Source organism: Triturus cristatus, chromosome 10, assembly GCF_964204655.1.
Source record: "Triturus cristatus chromosome 10, aTriCri1.1, whole genome shotgun sequence".
Lineage (NCBI taxonomy): Eukaryota > Metazoa > Chordata > Amphibia > Caudata > Salamandridae > Triturus > Triturus cristatus.
Window position 1 is genome coordinate 274,811,466 of NC_140593.1, and position 18,868 is coordinate 274,830,333.

At 45.7% G+C, this 18,868-nt stretch overlaps 1 protein-coding gene across 3 annotated transcripts in view; it reads right to left on the reverse strand.

Moving 5' to 3' along the window:
• Positions 1-6,588: 6,588 nt before the first annotated feature.
• The window catches only part of GATAD1 (GATA zinc finger domain containing 1), a 154,350-nt gene continuing 142,070 nt past the window's right edge, over positions 6,589-18,868 (reverse strand). For 2 of the 3 annotated variants that reach the window (XM_085631067.1, XM_085631068.1), the window contains one exon: positions 14,869-15,466. In XM_085631067.1, coding sequence (XP_085487193.1) covers positions 15,276-15,466 — 191 coding nt within the window. In that variant the 3' untranslated portion in view covers positions 14,869-15,275. Of the gene's footprint in view, positions 7,104-14,868; positions 15,467-18,868 lie in introns of those variants that run through there. The other variant, XR_014970052.1, reaches the window with a different exon arrangement.

Here is an 18,868-nt window from a genome sequence, read left to right on the forward strand (position 1 = left end):
GGCAGAGTAGCACAGTTTGTTCGGGGTACGCTCGCCGAGGCCGACAAAAGGCATCAATTTGCAGCTTGGAGACCCGAGATGCAGCCAAAAGTGGTTTCAGGGTCTTCCGAACATTTGAGGACAACTCAGACCCGAGGGTGACTGTCAAACCCTGTGGTACCCACCTGCAGCAATCCAAGTGCTGCGAGTGGCAGCGGAGACTGGGACGGCGCGGGGGCCACCCCGAGGAGTTAGTTTGTGGTAGAGAGGCGCAGGAACTGCGAGACACGCTGACTGAGGTGACGGCGGGGCCTCAGAAAGCCCAGGAGGTGAGATGGTGGAGCAGAGATGCACCCGCCTAGTAGCCAGGGAGAGGCCTTCTTGAAACTCGGGACCATGAGGCGGCGGCCACCGGTGAGGCCCGGTGATGACGCTGAGTAGCTGTGGCGCGATCCCCCAAGGTCCGGTCATAAGGGGCGGGCAGCGATACTTCCCTGAGCCACCGGAACAAGATTTGGAGGCCCCGCTTTGGCGCAGCTCACCCCATACGGCGGCGACATTGAGGCAGACGCGAGGAGCTCGCCGTTCGAGGAGCGGCGCAGCATCTGCACTACGGGCTGCCACAGCAGCCATCGGAACCTCCGCAACCAAGAGAAGTGAGGAGGCACAATGGAGGGGCCCTGACCCGGCCAAAGAGCGGCATTTTCAGGCGCTGCGGTGAGATAGCACCGGAGCCTGAGACCACGAGGCAGAGACCGTGTTAGACCTAGAGTCGGCGGCGGGCAGGGGTGGTTCGGCCAGAGTCCCAAGCCCTGACGACACAAGCAAAGGCACTCCCCCGAATCCAGATTAGCAGGGAATGCTCTAAAGAGAGAGGCCGGTAGGCGCTCTGCAGCCCTGCCACCGCCATATTTCACAATCTGCCACAAGGAGTGAGGGAGCGTGGTGAGATACTACGGTGCCAACTCTAGTGCCAGGTTTGACCGTCCGATCCCAGACAAAGGGGAGACAACCCAGAGGAACAACGCACCACCAGAGAAATCCCGGCCAGATTTGGGCATAGAAGGCACAACCACACGGAGGGACGCCAGGACGGAATAGGAACCGCAGTGAGTGGCGCGAAAGGCGAGGCCTAGCAGGCCTCCGCTGGCATCGGTCCCTGGTAACCCCTAGAGGTCTAAGGGACATAGAAGCGGCTTCTTGACCCCACAACCTTCTCTGCCTATAGTGGGTGGCGTAAAACTAATTTCATGTTACACGACAACAGACTGGGCCTAACCTTCTCCATACTATCCGGGTGCCACAGTCAGGATCGGACCCTATCCAGTGGGGGGGCTGATTGGACCGGTCACTACAGGCACACATTCAGAGCTTAGTCTTGAGGGCCCACTACTGCGCTAAGCCCTGCCTCGTGACAAGTGGTGCATTCCCCAGGGGAGGCGACAGGGAGGCTGAAGCAAAGCCGTGGAGGAACCGGACCCCGCTTGGCGAAAAGGCCATTGTGACTACCGTGCCTTGGCCCACCCTGAACGGTCCAGAGGCAACAGCCCAGAGGGGAAGACCCGAAGGGGATCGCAGAGTTCTGGTGGTGAGTGCCCGGAGGAGGCCCACGTACGCATGTCGGGACGCTGGGCTCCATGTGACCAGGACCAGTAAACTACCAGAGGAGCGCTAATCCCCAGTCGACACAATGCTGAGAGGGGGTGTTCGTGGGCCCGCGCCACACCAAAACACAGCAATGACCACACCGCGATCCAAGAAGGACACATCAAGTAAGACTTGCTCCAGAAACTGAGTGCGAAGAAAGCAGGGGGACCTGGACCCGACCTACAGGGGTCTCAGCCAAGCGAGAGAGAGATGGACCCAGACTCCGGGCGAGCAGAAGCCCTGATCACGAAGGGTTTTATGGGGAAGCTGTTTAGCTCGCTCCGGGATGACTCTTTGCGGGTCTGCGGGAATGAGGGGACCCCGATATTAAACAGTTGTGAACGGAACTCTAGGAAGTGGGAGACAGGGTGGACTCCCTGGAACGCAACGGGGACCGCAGAGAGGAAGAACTCACTGAACAAGCCCGGCAACTGGTTGACCTGCGCGAATGGAACGAGGAGCTTTATCTCAAGCTGGAAGATTTGGAGAACTGCTAGAGGCACTCCAATATCTGCATCAAAGGTGTGCCACTTCAAGCAGACAGAGGCAAGCTGGATGAGTGGGTACTTCGCTTCTTTAAACACGTAGCACCAGAGCTGAGGGACAAGGTAATCACACTGGACCGCACCCACCAGGCCGGGCAGTCTGCCTTTAGTCCCTGCCAGCCTCAGGACATTCTCACCTGCCTACACTCCTACCCTCAGGAGGTCATCATGGCTTCCACATGGGACTGATCGACGGTGGAGTTTGAGGGGCTTCAGGTAGGGGTCTTCCAGGACCTCTCTCCCCTCACCCTTTAGAGGCGTAAAGAGCTGTGACCGGTCACAGTCTTCCTACGAGAGCAAGGAATTCGTTACAGGTGGGGACATCCGTTTCGATTGTCCTTCGTCTGGAACAAGGAGACACAAGGGGTGCGGAACCTGGCGAGGGAGGCCCTTGGGAGTGCCTTGGCAGCGGCAGGCGACTTGGAGGCGACAGAGGGAGGCCCATCCTCTGGGAAGCCACCTAAATCGACCCGGAGAAGAGGCCTCAGGAGAGGAAACAACACAAAGCCATCATAGGAAGAGCGTCAGAAGGAAAGGGAAGCCCTTCTGCGTCAAATCCAGTATCGGGAGGGTACCAGCGACCAGGCCAATGACTGAGCTTAGCAGTTGCCGACCTGAGACCCAGCGGTGGTGAAGATGGTCCAAGTCCAGTAGCCAGATTTGTCGGTGTTGGTGGGGGTAGGGGGGGGGGGGGGGGGAGTCCCACTTGTAGAGGGGTGATGACCATCCGTCGGATACATGGACACTTGCACGACTCATCACTGTTGGAGGACGCTTTAGAAGTTTATTTGTTCTCTCTTATTCTACTCTATTTCTTTCTTCCTTTTTCTTCTTCTTCCTACCCATAGGAGATTTGAAGTCCTCACACAGACAGATAGGGTAACCGTTTGATATCAGGAGTCATGGGTGGCAAGCAGAGGCAGGGGAGGCTGGGCGTCGCTTATGCGGGACGGGAATACCGCGGACGTTAATGTTGCACCGTCTATGTAGCGGGTAGACTATTGGCATTGAGGGTATTGATGGAGGCGTGCATACACACGATAGCCTCTGTTTATAGCCCTAACGAGCAGCAGGAAGCCTTTCTCCGAGATACGATGCACACGATCCGGTAGTCCCCAGACGAGGACTTGGTAATAGGGGGGGGTATTTTAATTTGGTTCCGTATGCTCATCTGGGCAGGTCGGCCCTCAGGGTGGGACACTCTGGATCCATCTCCGACACATTGCTACAGAGGTTGGGTGAGGTTGGGCTCAAGGATGCTTGGCAACACCGCTACCCGAATGCTAGGGAATACACCTTCTCTGCAGTGCACCAAACGTATGCCCGTATAGATCTATTTTGGACTTTGCCCAGGGTCACGGTAGCCACAGAAAAGGTGCCTATCGGGGTGGCGGCGTTCTCGGACCACTCCACGATTGTTTTAACACTGCTCCTCCCCGGAGGTTTCCCTCCGCAGAGATCGTGGCGATTGAACTGCAAACTGCTCACATACGATGCCAATTTTGCCAAGATACGGGGAGCTATCAAAGCATATTTGAAGGTGAATGACGTGGGCTCTGGAAGTATAGACACGCTCTGGGATGCCCTAAAGGCTGTCCTCTGAAGATGCTGTATAGCTATTGCGGCGGGCCTGAACAAAGACTGTAGAGCCAAAAAGGAGGAACTAGAAGGAGCTGGAGGGAGTCCACCGCCGCACTGGGGGGTTCAAACACGGAGGTTACTTACTAAGGCGAGAAAACAGTTGAGGGCCCTTGATCTCGACCGGGCAGAATATGCTCTGCTTCGCACTAGGCAGCGCTACTATGGGGGGGAACAAGGCTGGGAAGCTTCTGGCACGCGCACTCCGGGCCGAGACAGCAGCACGATGGGTTGCGGAGATTAAGAACGACCGTGGAGAGATCCTTAGGTCGGATAGGGACATTGCGGCTGAGTTGGAGGCCTTCTACACTGCCCTCTACACGGTGGAATGCCTAGACCCTGTGGTGGCTGAGGAATACACATGTACCGCGCCGGTGACCCCTCTACGGGCATCAGAGGAGACCCACTTAGAAGCGAATATTAGACCCGAATAGATCCTACAAGCCATTCAGGGACTCTCCACCAGGAAAGCCCCGGGCAAGGATGGCTTCCCGGCCAACTTCTATAAAATCTTTTCTTCGGATCTTGCCCCCATTCTGACACAGCTGTTTAACACCTTTAGCATGACTGGGAGGCTAACCCCATCGACGTCCATGGTAGTTATCCCCAAGCTGGGGAAGGACCCCCAAGAATGCGCATCATACCGCCCTATATCTCTCCTCAATGTCGACCTGAAGATATTTACAAGCATTTTAGCGGCGAGGCTCGCCCCCCACATGCAGGGCCTGGTCGACCCGGATCAGACGGGCTTTATCCCGGAACGTAATTGCAGCGACTGGACCCAGCGACTAGGTCACGTCTTGGATAAGGTGCAACGCACCCAGACCCCAGCGATACTTTTATCGGTGGATGCCGAGAAGGCATTTGACCGGGTCCACTGGCCTTACCTTCGATGTGTCCTATGCAGGTTTGGTATAGGGGAGAGATTCACGAAATGGGTGAATTGTGAATACCATAGCCCGCAGGTTTGCATCAGAGTGAATGGGGTGGCCTCCCGCCCCTTTCAGATCAGGTGGGGTACGTGGCAGGGAAGCCCACTCTCCCCTCTCCTATTCGCGCTCAATATGGAGCCTTTCGCCGAACGAGTTCAACAACTACCCACTGTCACCGGGATCCAGATGGGAGATAGAGAGCACAACATTTCGCTATATGCGATACTCTTTTTGACTCGTCCGTTGCTCTCTCTCCCCCCCTCCTCCCCCTGATGGCAGAGATCGGTACATTTAAAGCGGCGTCGGGATTTAAAAATCAACCTGAGAAAGACTCAGGCTCTTAGCTTAACATTGCTTACCACAGATCAACACCAGATTGTCCCAGTTCCCATTCTCATGGGCCTCTAGCGGCATCACTTGCCTGGGGATCCGGGTCTTTCCGACAACAGCGAAGATTGCCCAGGTGAATTACTCAGAGATATTGGCTAAGGTTCGACAAGAGCTGCACAGTTGGAAGAAACACATCCTCTCATGGCTGGGCAAAGTGGCTGCCATCAAGCTGACGATTCTACCCTGTTTCTTTACATAATGCATACACTCCCATTATGTCCGCCGCCTAAGATTTTGGTCCAACTACAGCAACTAGTCGATGGCTTCATATGGGGTGGGAAGAAAGCACGTATTGCTCGCCACCTCACGTATCTGAGGCTGGAGGATGGGGGTCTCGGGGTCCCGCATTTGGGGCGTTATTACAAGGCAGAACAATTATGCTGTATGATAGAGTGGTACCAACTAGAATCTGAAAAACATTGGTGTGTCATAGACCGAGGAGTGGCTGGTATCATCTGGAAGGTCCCCAGGCTTCCCAAAAGACACCATCCGTCCCCCCGGTTTTGAGATCCACTATGAAGGTATGGGATATGGTGCAGGAAAGATGTGGGCTCTCGACTGTCGTGTTGCCCTTGACTCGCCTAATAGGGAACCCAGACTTCCCTCCGGTTCACGTAGGGAACGCGTATTGGAAATGGCAGGAAGCTAACTGTAAACGCATATGCAACCTATTAGATACGCAGGGAGTTATGGACTTCCCCCACCTGGTGACGGCCTATTGGATTCCCAAGGAGGGGAACTGGTAGTACCTGGCGCTACGCCACTGGGTCACACAACCACAGATGTGCGCACACGCAGGTCGCCCCCTTACCAAATTTGAGCTTTGGTTTATCACCCGCACTTCAAACGTCTTTTATCAGATATCTATAATTTTCTCAACAAAGCCAAGAACCCCGCTAAGTCCCAGGCACAGCACAGGTGGGAATCTAAGCTAGAACGGGAATTCTTTCCGAAGAAGTGGGTAGACATCATCCACAGGGCACGGGCTTCCTCATGCAGTACCTCGGGTAAGGAAATGCTACTAAAAATTGCGCATTATTGGTACTACATACTGGCACGTATTGCCCGGTGGAGACCCCGTAGCATTGATCTCTGCTGGTGCAGGTGTGGACAGGTAGGCACACTGACCCACATACTATGGTAATGTCCTAAGATACAAGCCTTCTGGGACACTATCTTACCTGTTGTTGACCATATATATCAGACGGAGCTTCCCATATTCCCTAGCAACATCATGTTGGGACTTCCCAACCCTCTAACATACCCTCTTAAGTCCTGTAGGGGGGGGGAGCAATTACAGCAAAAACAAAAGAGGGACCCTGAGAACAGAAATAGTTTTGGGGGGAAATCAAATCCAGTGACAATACAGTAAAGAAAATGAGAGAAATCCCCCACTCAAAAAGTCATGCAAGTAGGTAATATCTCCAAATATATATATATATCACCTACAGAAAAGATACATTTTACAATTGTTTATTCACACTATAGAAATTCATTACTTTTTTATAAATGTATATATATTTTTTACAACATTAAAATGAACAAGCAATAAATTACAAAAAACACATTTATACATATAATGAATAATCACAAGACAATATATACAATGAGCAAAAGAATGGAAGAGCCCTGGGAAATATTGAACAAACAAAGACTAAGTAACTGTACAAATGACCACCTAGTTACACAAGTGCAATAAGACAATACAAAAATATACAAACATCAACTCATTTAAGGTAGAAAAATTACAAAAGACAAAAAATACATTAACAAAGAAAATACTTTAAAGGTACACCACATTCAACAGACAAAAGGAGAAAGTGAAAGCGCCGACGCGTGTTTCGGGAGAGCCACTGCATATAAATTCCTTCATCAGGGCGCAGAATTCATCAATCTAAAAAGTGATCATACTAGGGCATCAATGTTCATGGTGCATGTTCAATAATGCAAAAACAGGGCTCTGAAATGAAGTCTGTGGGGACAAGAGATAAAGGATTAAATGTGGATACTCAATTACAATTAAACAGTCAATAGGAGCAAGAATCTCAAATCCGATACTGGTGTTGAAAAGAAGCTCAAAATGACCAAAACAACCAGATATATAGAGAACACCAGAAAATAGTGTTTATAGTATTAACGATATGATATGGGAGTCTCACATAGGATAGCAACAAAACACCAATGAAACCAGAAAAAATAGAACCAAAAAATGAATGCCTATATTTACATGATAATAAAACCGATACAGCATCAAGGCAAGCATAGATGTAGATGATTAACTGGAAGCGTAAGATGAACAGGAAGCATAAATTCATGAAAGTTTTGATGTTCCTACGCAAGGACAAGTAGGGCCCTATGAAAAGCAGAAGGTATTTATAATAACCGGAAAACTAAAATCCAGCAATGTATGAAAGAAAAGGTGCGCAAGGAGAATACCTACGTCTGGACCAAGTTATTCAGACGTTAGATTCCAGGACCCCATGTAGAATAAATGAGTAAGGTAGAATATGGGTACAGCCAGGGACACGTGGCTAAAACTGGAAACTGAAGAGTAAATAAATGAATAATGTAGAAAGGGAAAAAGTGTAGTGCAATAAAGAATAAAGTACACAATGCACAAAAAAACTCACTTTAAATGGGGGTAACGATAGAAATCTCTGGGAAATCCTATCCTTACTGGATGGATACGAAGTGATCCCCCGGTTGCACAAGTGGGCGGAGGCGCTAGGGGCAATAGAATGAAAAGGATAGGATATAAATATAGTCCGAGCAGCCTCGGAAAAAGAAAAGTATACGACCAACTTGTATGAATATACCTACAGCAACTATTGCAATAAGGTCCTTCCCAACGTCCCACTTCTAAGACGTGTCGAATATAAGATAAAAATAAGGTTCCGTAGGCTAGAGGGGAAGAAGGTTAAAAGGAATTCTGATTAGGCGAAATACGGGCGATTAACAAAAGCGGTTACCTAGACGGGTTGTAAAGCAAGGTACTTGCATCCAGAGTCCTGCATGCGGTCCGAGTAACTGCTACTCCACGAATCCTGTCAGATACACTGAGTGCCGGGACTGGTCTATATATGTGAATGTTTTCGGAGGGAAAACCGTGTAAAGAGTGACACCTGTTAAAACCGGAGAAGGCTGGAACGCATTGTGTTCCAACGGAAAAAAATTGTCGCCCATGTTGGATCTGCAAAAGAAGTCGGACAATGTGGGTGAAAATAGTCGGACATATTGTTGTGGTTCAGAGAAAACCACCATGCGTAATACCACACACGAACCAAAAGAAGGATAACACCCATCATTAATCCAGGGTTGGATAAATATGTAAACGAAGCTTTACAAAATAAGGATATGCGCTCGGACGGAGAAAGAAGAAATACAAGTACAGTAAGCGTAAAGAAAAAAAATAATGTGATCAAAAAAGTAAGATAAAATGTATATAAACAAATATAGCCTATACTGCTATATGAAGGGCCAGAGGCAAGTATGGTAGTACAAAGGGAAAATAGGGGAAGGCAGGATGAGTAAAAATGAATCACTCATATGAAACCCCATGCAAATTTAGCTTTTACCATTTTCCCAAGGAAGGGATTCATTGAGTCCCGTGGTTGCAGTCTGTAAAGTAAAAATCCAGAATACTTCTCTCTTGAGTCTCTGGCGCCTATGTTACCATATTGTGGGCTGTGAACATGTTCCAAGATAAGCCATTAAAGGTCTTGGACAGTATGTTGTTTATCCACCCAGAGGGCAACTAGTGGGCACCAGGGCGTTTATTGCGAATAGAGGATTTGTGTTCGCTGAACCTCACTCTGAACTCTCTGCTTGTTTCACCGACATAGCCTTTGTGACATGGGCACAGAATGAGATATAGAACATTAGTGGTGCGACAGTTGGTCATCTCCTTTAAAAGGAATTTTTTCTTTCCCCACTCCAATTCAGATGTAACCAAGGTATGGTCACAGGCATGACAATTGCCACATCAGTGAGTGCCACAGATAGGGTTAGTCCCTGTTATGGATTTTTGAACCAGGGTACTGCTTTGGGACACGGCTGATTTTACCAATGCATTTCTGAGATTTTTATTACGCTGGAATGCAAACAGCGGTTTTTGGAGGGCCTGGGTGGACTTATCCAAATTAAGAATATGCCATTGGGAATTGATAATTTGCCTTAATTTGTCATTGCAGTTAGAGTGGGTGGTCACAACTACCAACTTGGTGTCATCATTCATGTTAGATAATATAAGGGCCTCTCTGTTGAAATATTTAGCCCTTTTGTAGGATTCTTTTATCAATCTGTGCGGATATCCTCTGTGCAAGAACTTTGTTTTGAGTTGTTGGGCATGAAATTCGAAATTAATGATATTATTGCAATTTCTACGGAGCCACAAGAATTGGCTAAAAGGTATGCTGTTCTTTTGGCTCCGTGGGTGGTAACTTTCATAATAAAGAAGTGTATTACGAGCAGTAGGTTTAGTGTATAATGAAACCTCAATGGTTTGATCCAACACCTGAATCCAAACGTCCAGGAATTCAATTTTGGTTCTGCTGGTATTCGGACTGAATTTAAGTTGAGGATCACATACATTGATCCATAATAGAAATTCCATGACCTGCCCTTCAGGACCTTTCCAGATGAAAAAAATGTCGATAATTCGATGCCAGTGAAAGAGGTTTTCAAAGAACTGAGCCATTTCATTAAAAATGTATCTGTCCTCAAAGGAACCCATATAGGTGTTAGCTACATTGGGTACACAATTGGTGCCCATGCCGATTCCTTGGACTTGCTTGTATATCAATTTGTCAAACTCATAGCAATTTTCCTGCAGCACAATAGACATGCATTCAAGAATAAACAGATTATCTTCCTGGCCATTGTATCTCTCAAGGGTGCTCTTAACCGCCTCCAGAGCCCGACGTTGGGGGATGTTAGTATATAAAGCCTCAATGTCCATTGAGACTAATACGTCCGAGTGGGTTAAAATGAATGCCCTCTATTTTGCTGATAAGATGGCCTCTGATGTAGGCAGGTAATTCAAGAACTAGCAGTGAAAGGAAGACATCCACATATTTCAACAAGGGCTCAGTAAGTGAGCCTATGGTGGATACAATAGGCCTAAATGGGGGTTTGAGGATGTCTTTATGTGTTTTGGGAACTCCATATAGGACTGGGATCTTCTAGAAAGATCTATTCAAATATTCAAACTCCTGTCTACATATGGAGCCACGCTCTAGGGCTCTCTGGGTGATCTCAAGTATCACTGTCTTGATTTTTTGAGCAGGGTACGTGGCCATGCGACAGTAGTGCTCAGGGACATTCAACATAAGTTGGATCTGTTCTTTGTACTCTGTGCTGTCCAGAACCACAATACCGCCCCCTTTGTCACTAGGTTTAATAGTTACAGTGTGGGCAATCGATAACTGGTATTCACTGTAATTAAGATTAAATGTGGGTTTTGGGACAAATGTAGTCATATTTTGGATTTTAGAGTAAACTAATTTCTCGAAAATACCTACTTCCGGACCTACTTGTTCCAGAGTGGGTGTAAATATGGAAGTAGGGCGAAATCCTGTCCTATTGTTGACAGTCAAAGTATCATGATTGGTAAAGAACTTTTTCAATCTGATTTTGCAGAAAAAAGATTGGATATCTTTATTCAGTTCAAACAGATTGAGGTTGGTGCTGGGCACAAAGGATAATCCACGTGCTAATAAGTTCATAGTAGATTTGTCAAGACATTTTTTAGACAAATTAAAGATGGGGATAGGGTCAGTGTGCAAAGTTACTCCCTCCAGTATTGGTTCCGCCTTGTTTGTAGATACTGAGGGGGACTCTGTTTGTTGATAGTGGTCTCTTTCCTGCGTCCTGAACCGAACTCTTGTGGTTCTACGACGGTTGCCTAAAAAACCTATTGTTTCGCACTGGGCCCTCGAATGGCACTCTCCTGTTCCCGTATCCCTCAAAAGTGCTAGGTCCTCCTTCATTATCGGATTCGGAGGTATCAGAGAAAGTGAGTATCCTTCTATTAGTCCAATGTTGGAAATCTCCTTGTTGGGACGGGTCCCTAGAGGAGTAATATTGGGCACCCAGATTAGGGTATACTTTTTCTTCTGAAAAATAACGAATATCTTTTCTCAGTTTATCTGTTTTTTTCTTTATAAGGTAGTCACTGAACTAATTCAGTTCCAGGTTCACCTCCAAGCTTTTTCTTAGCATCATCAACAGAATTGTTTTTCTTTAATGTTTCTTCAATCTCAGATATTTCCTTGAGAAAGGTGACTATTACTTCCCTAGCAGTTTCGATAATAAGCATCATAAGGTCCCTGGAACACCTATTAGCTTCCGCGTGTGATTCGGCAATTACCCTGGCACTTGGGGCGGATAAACAGGTGCTACTAGCAAAGTGGTGCACGGAAGACATCCCAACAAAACTAGATTGGCTTCATAGAGTTTGGGAGGTAATGGGGATGGAAAGGATTACAGCGGGGATTAATCACACGCTGCCCAAGTGTGATAAGACCTGGGGATCAACTGTGGCTTACTTGTCCTCGGAGTTCGTTGAGCTCAGCTGCCCACGTTACTTAAGGGTCCCGAGGTTTCCCACTATTCCCCTTGCTGATGAGCCATCTTCCTGAAACGAGGCAACGCCATACGAGGGCTAGAACCCTATTATGTCGAGCACTGGGCAATGGGTAGGCCCCTGTCTTTCTTCTCCATCTATCCGTCGGCCTTCCCCCTTTCTTTTTCTCTTCTATTCCTCTATTTTTAAAATGTGCGAATAAGCCATGCTATTCCCCACCGGCCAGTGGTTGTAGGTGCGTGTGGTGTTCACTGTTTGCAAACAAAATTCAATAAAATGATTTAAACCATAAACAATAGAGTTCAGCGATGGGAGTACCCTCCACCCAGCAGACAGCATAGATCCCGCCCTTCCCTCTGTGGTTGTGCTCCAGGAGTGGCATGTGAAGCTCTAGAGATGCTTACGCAGGGGTATGCAGTGGGTGTACTGCACTAGTGCGTGCACTGAATTGTCACACACCGGTTTTTCAACTAGTTAGGGCACATGTAGACATGGGGCCCATTGCCTCAGATGATGTAGATCCAGCGATTCAGCTATTCGATAGTGGGGGCCAAAGGTCCTGCCGCGTCATGTGCACAACCTAGTAGTCCACATCAAAAGGTGTGTGGGTGCAGTACTTCATTGCACCAGGATATTGCACCTGTTTGAGGCCTACCTCCCGCATCGCTCTCGTTGAGACACCAACGCCAGGGTCCACTTTGAGATTGATAACTAGGGCAGCTACGATCACCCTCCCACACCTAATCTACCAGAGGGCCCCCAATGGGCTTGTCAATCCAAGCTAACAAGTTAGCAGCCACAACAGAACAGGCCCTGGGCTCCGCCCTCCATACAGAATGACCCGGTGCGTCCATATGAGAAAGGAGAAGAACTCTGCAGGCTATTTGGAGCAGGCTTACAGCTCACCAGTGTTTCAGCACACGTGGCCAATGTCCTGCCGTAACATTAACTGGATGGCATAGGTTTCTGCCTTCAGATGACCATAGCCTCAATATTGTGCGCCCATCTTGGTGTCTGACACACACACCGCATCAGATGAAATGTTTTTCCATTAAGCAAGATTCATTCTAATACAGTGATCTTCCATTCCAGGGAGTAGTAACACAATTAAGTAGTCCATTATCCCATGGCAAAGCAGACCACATTGCCTATAAGACGACTAATATTTCAGAAGCTATTTCAGCAGAATCGAAAGACAAATTAAAAGTTAATCTAACCGGCACACACACGTGGGCTAAACTAAATGTTTTATGTTCATTTCTGGCAATGTACCTTACATTGGCCTGTGTTGGTCACGTTAAGACAGGCAAGAAGATCAGTGCATAAAACTAGACCATATGTGCAAAGGAAATTTATTGTGCACAGACAGGTTTAACACAATGGCTTGACCTTAACACTTAATCATCAAATTATCATGTAAGCAACAAAATACAACCAGGCACATGCACTCTCCTATCATTACCAGAGCCAATTAATGGTACTATGGCAGCAGAGATTAAAAGAAGCGCTTAAATACTTCACATAAAATACCTATACAACCCTCACAAAGACAGTTTGGGAGCCTTCACTTGAGATGTTGATAGAGTCAAAAACTGTAGGCACATGGATAATTTTCTCCATCGTACATCACATATAACCTCAGAGCATTATAAGGTGGAACACTAGATTTTAAACTACTGTTAACTCGGTCCTGGAATTAGCAGAAAATTCTACAACCCTACGATGGATGATGTAGGATCATATGATTTGCAATGCCAATGAAAAATGTCACTAACTGTTGCCAAACAAAGCAGGGAACCAAGACACCTGGTAGTGAAACAGGAGGTACATGTATAGTAACAATGGCTGCCAGTGGCAACAGTGAATACGCGTAAACTGTATTACCCAAGCTGTATGCAAATTTGAAAGGAATGCACTTTCGTCTGCTACACAGTTATAACCTCAGCCATTTTGCACCATATTGTATTCTCTTTACACAAGTGAGCATAGTGACATCAAAGTGCAAAGCGGAGGGCCGGGGGGAGGTTCTAACGCAAGACTAGACCAATACCATATTTTCTGGATATTTACATAATATAAGTTTGCACACACAAACTAAATAGAACAAATTCACACAGTAGGGAGAAAAGCATCCATGCTGGATTTTCAGGATAACCTCCAACTATATACATTAGTTCCAGTCAGTTTCACTATATGCAAATCTTATGGAGGTATTCTGAAATCTTCAGGTTCTGGCAGGGGCCTTGTCTCCCAGCTGTACGTGGCGTTGAAGGGGAACAGATGCATATAGATGGAGACTTTTTATACTAGATGGGATGAAGAGTTGGAAGACCAGGTCACGGACGGGGAGTGGAAACGTGCGCACACCCAGGTACAGGATACAGATAGTTATGAGCAATTTAAGTGGACACAGTTTACATTTTTTTTTTTTTTAATCTCCACCAAGCTTACTTCATGCCAAAGCGCCGACATAAGATTTACCAGAACCAGTCAGGAGACTGCCCCATATGTAGCGGGACACCTGCTCACTTTCTGCACATGATGTGGGGATGTCCTAGATTGGGAGAATACTGGAGAGCAATGGTGCAAAATTTAAGGGCAACAGGCACTCTACTTGAGAACTGTCTGACACTTCTTTCTCGGACGTCTGCGGACTCCCGCTAAAGGGAGGAAGATGAAGTACAGGTTTACTTTGCTTGGACTGATATTGGCTAGGCGATGCATAGCAGTCCATTGGGCTAGGACTGTGCCGCCGCCTCTTGGCCGGTGGATAGCAGACCTGCGGGAGAGGGCAGTCTCGGAGTAATACAGACAGAAAAAGGTGAGAGTGGACGAGCATGCGAAATTCAACTTAGACCTCTGGAGCGAGATGTTGGAGCATCTGGCAGACGAGAGCCAGGAGTGGTAGCACAGGATCCCATGGAGAGGGGGTATGTGGGAAGAGCCCAGAATACGATGGGAGAGTAGTGTAGTGTGTATGCGTGTTTTGGAGAGTGGCTGGAAAAGAGGGCGGAGCTCAAGTGTGTAATTTGAATTTTTACTTGAGTGGCCATGTTCAAGATTCTTTCCCACCGCCCGCACTACAAGGTCGGGAACACGCAGGTAGGGGGGATATAAACGTGGATTCAAGCTACAAAGTTGTACTGTTGGCATGTTAAAGTGGTACTAGTCTTTTATTGAAAAATTGCAATAAAAATATTTAAAAATATATGACATCTAGAGGCTTAGTGATTTTTGTTTACAGACTTTTTTTTACAGCGCACAGTATATTTTCTTTTACAACACAATACAGGACTATGCAAATAAATAACTTGTTGAAAGACAAATACAACTATTTATAAATATTAACACAATAGCGTTTATAAAATCTATTTAGAAAAAGAGTATGCACAATTTACAAAACTATTGAGTAGCATGATTTAACTCACATTTTTAAACACTTGTATTTTTTCAATGTGGTGCAAATCCATTCATGCTTTTAGTAACAAGAACCTTGAGAGGCAGTATATTGGACACAGCTGATCTTTTGAAAGCACAGGTCAGAATCAGTTCATGGAATGGCTAAAGGCTGTTCGTAACATTTTCCTTTATTGACATTGCATGAGTAGGTCCAATTCGAGTCCAAATGTAACCTTTCTCAGGCCGGGTAGGAATGGTAGGAAAGGGGGACGATTTAGATTTGAAATATTCTGATGGTGCGTGGCAAACAAATTCCAGGTATTCAATTTTTCTGGGTAGATCTTCATCTGGCCCTGAAAGCAAAACACAAGCGAAACTAATAAATGTCTAGTCAGTTAATATTGAGATTTAATCATGCGCAGTTTCCTTTAGTCACTACCTACTAGATTTGCTCAAGTTTTGTTAGACCAAAAGAACAAAGTCCGATTCGAGTAGCAGCATAAATGGACTTATCGAACAGGTCTCAATTAACGGCATCTTCACTACAGTGACAAAACTGAATTGTCCTGCCAACACAAGGAATCCCTGAACACGTTGTTAAACAGATAAAAACACTCTCCAGGTAAAGGAAAATAGATGCTGTGAAAAAGGCAATATTGGACTTACAATATTTTTGCCTACAAAAAACAGTCCTATATATCTCTTCTTTTTCAGTGAAAAAACAAAAAGGTTAAAGTAGTTACGTTATAGTTAGGAATTGTAAAAATATCTAACTTTACATGAAAAAAAAAAACAAGGGTTAAAGTTAGGTGAAAATGTCACATAAAACATGCCATTTGAAACTAACAAAACCACTAAAATGTACCAGTTATAGTTATTTCAAGTAACTATAACTTGTACCCTAAAGTAACTATATCTCGTGCCCCGCCATGCACAGCATTTTCAACAATGATGGCATTTCAGATGTAATTTGGGATGTTCCTCATCAAGCAAGTTTTATTCGGTTAAAAGGCAAACCATAAAAGCAAGCATACATACGGAAATTAATTTAAAAGAGGGTAAACCCTCGTAACAAACTGTGCAAACAAGCAAACGATACAATTTCATGTCACAAAATGTGGTCATTAATTAATAGAAACAAACCACTCCGTAAAATTAGCTTCTTGACCCCGTAACTTATAGGCATTGACCTTGAAAGGCATGGAAAGTAAAAAATGTGTTTGCCATTTAAATAAACAAAATATTTAAAACAAAACCTCAGTTAGATGATGCCTACAATTAATCTTGCCAACAAGATAAGGCCTATATGCTGCAGAAAGCTCATTTACCCACCTTTTCCTAGCTTTAACCACAGCAGCAATATATCTGTACTTTGTGAGACACACTTGGTCAGTTTGTAGCAGTTGCATATACATCAAAGCTACTTTACATGCCTGACATTAAGAGACCTTAAGCAAGGAATTAAAGTCTGAATTCCCCTGCTCTCGGACCAGGGATGTTATAAATGTAGTCAATGAGTATAGCATGAGTGATACAATATGCAAGGGCACAAGTTTTAGTTACTTTAGGATACAAGTTATAGCTGCTTGAGAGAACTGTAACTGGTGAATTTTAGTGGTTTCGTTAGTTTCAAATGGTAGGTTTTAAGTGACATTTTCACCTTACTATAACATCCCTTTAAAATTAGTTTTTTTCAGTGAATTTCGACTTTTTTTATGTAACGCGAGATATTCTTACAATTTCTAACTAGAACGTCACTTTAAAGTTTTTTTTCTCCTTTGAATATGTAGGGTTTATTAACATAAGTAAGATACCCATTGTAATGCATGGCGGTGGAAGTGTTCTGTTGAGCTGCCACTGCCCCTTCCACCTGCCCAGAATGGTTAGATGGCTACCACCTGTCTATGCCCCCTCCACCCATGCCCCTATCCCTTTCCTCCTGTCCTCCATGGTCCATTTTGCTTCCACTTGCTTCTGCCCCCCAGGCTCTGTTGTGCTGCAACTGATACTCTTGTCCCCCCTGCGTGTTCTCTTGTGAAGTTCCTGCTCTCTGTCTGTGTCCAGCTTCTATCTTTCCCTTTTGCCATCCATGGTCCCTTGGGCATGGCCTTGCCCAAGGTCTCTTGCCTGCCATGGTCGTTGTGCTGCCACTTGCTAAAATGTGACCGACATCAAAGTATGAGTGTATGTTAATCAGTTAAATTGATGTGGAAATGTACCAATTTTGACTCCACTTATTCACAAACTACAAAATAAATATGGATAAATACTAATAAGATGGCCAAAAAATAAATATGGATAAATACAGACTGAAATGCTAAAAAAATAAATACCATAAAACGGGGAGCCCTATTTAAGTATTACGAGTTTGATTCACTCAAGATGGCTTGACGTGTACCACACTTTTGTCATAAGTGAGACTGTTAGCACTCTAGTTGTCCTTTAGAACACTCTGGGGAGGCTGCAGTAGAGCCAGGGGAATCAACTGACAGGCTGCTCCTGATGGAAGTACGTGCTTTACTGGGTGGGTCAGACTTTATTCTCACATGGCTAAAAGTGTGAATTTACAGAACATATGCTCTCATTTTAGCTTCTGGTGCACCTTCCATAACCTCTATAAGAAAATCATGAGAAAAAAGTTGTCTCAAACACGATTCGTGAAATCCCAACACAAAGTTAGCATTTTACACAGGGTAAAGCCATCTTAGATCACACAATAATTCCTAAAATTAGTATGTTACCACCAACAAATGATTTATATTGTAACTAAAATCTATTATCACCCTTTATACGTCCTATTTGTGACCCTACAAACCGGTCATTCTCCGCAATGCATTTCAATGGGAACCATGCACTAGACTAGAGACTTGGAACGGCTGCCACAGCATGTTGTGGCCAGCCAATAAAGGTGGGGATGGGTTCCATTGGGACCCCCCCATCCCACATGCCCTTTGGGGTCTGGGTGTTCTAACTCAGCACGCTTAAATATATATTTTTTAAATTAATTTACAGGACACAGTTACAAAGTCCTCTTGTCTTGTAATGGATGCCACAACATATTATTCAGGTTGAAACCAACCAATTAGAATTGACTAGCCCCCTTTCAATTGGCCAATCAGAGCATATCTGGACATCAACTGTCTAGATATACTATTATGTGTGACCCTTAATTTCTCAAAAACTACTGAACGGATTTTCACCAAATCACATAAAACACAATCTGCGGACAGATATCTGGCTTCCTGCCAAATTTGGTGAAATTCTTTTCATCAGTTATTGATGCACCTTTGTCTAAATGAGTCTAATGTACATGCATGGGGATTTTGCATTTTGGAACTCTTCTTTGTTCTCAGCCCCTGCTTGGCGGGTCAGCCCGAAACCTTCCATGCACAAACTAGTCAAAATGTAGCTAGAGTAAATTGGGAACCAGGTCATAAAAACATAGGCGCTCTGCAATGAGTGTGGGGAAAGTGATTCAGCCCAAGTATCTAGAATGGTGCTCACAGGAAAACAGGGTAGGTTACCAAACAACCCTAATATGCTCATCGCACAAGTTACTTACCTTCGGTCATGATATATCTGTAAGAGACATAAGTTAGTGATAGATTCCTTACCTTAGAATATCCCCAGGCGTCAGACTGGAGCCGAAAAGTTTTCGTCAGCAGCACCCCTGCATGTCGGTAGGCGTCGTCGTGCGTCTCCGCATACGTCGCTGGCGTCATAGTCGCCGAGATGACGTCGCTGGAGCTACTTAG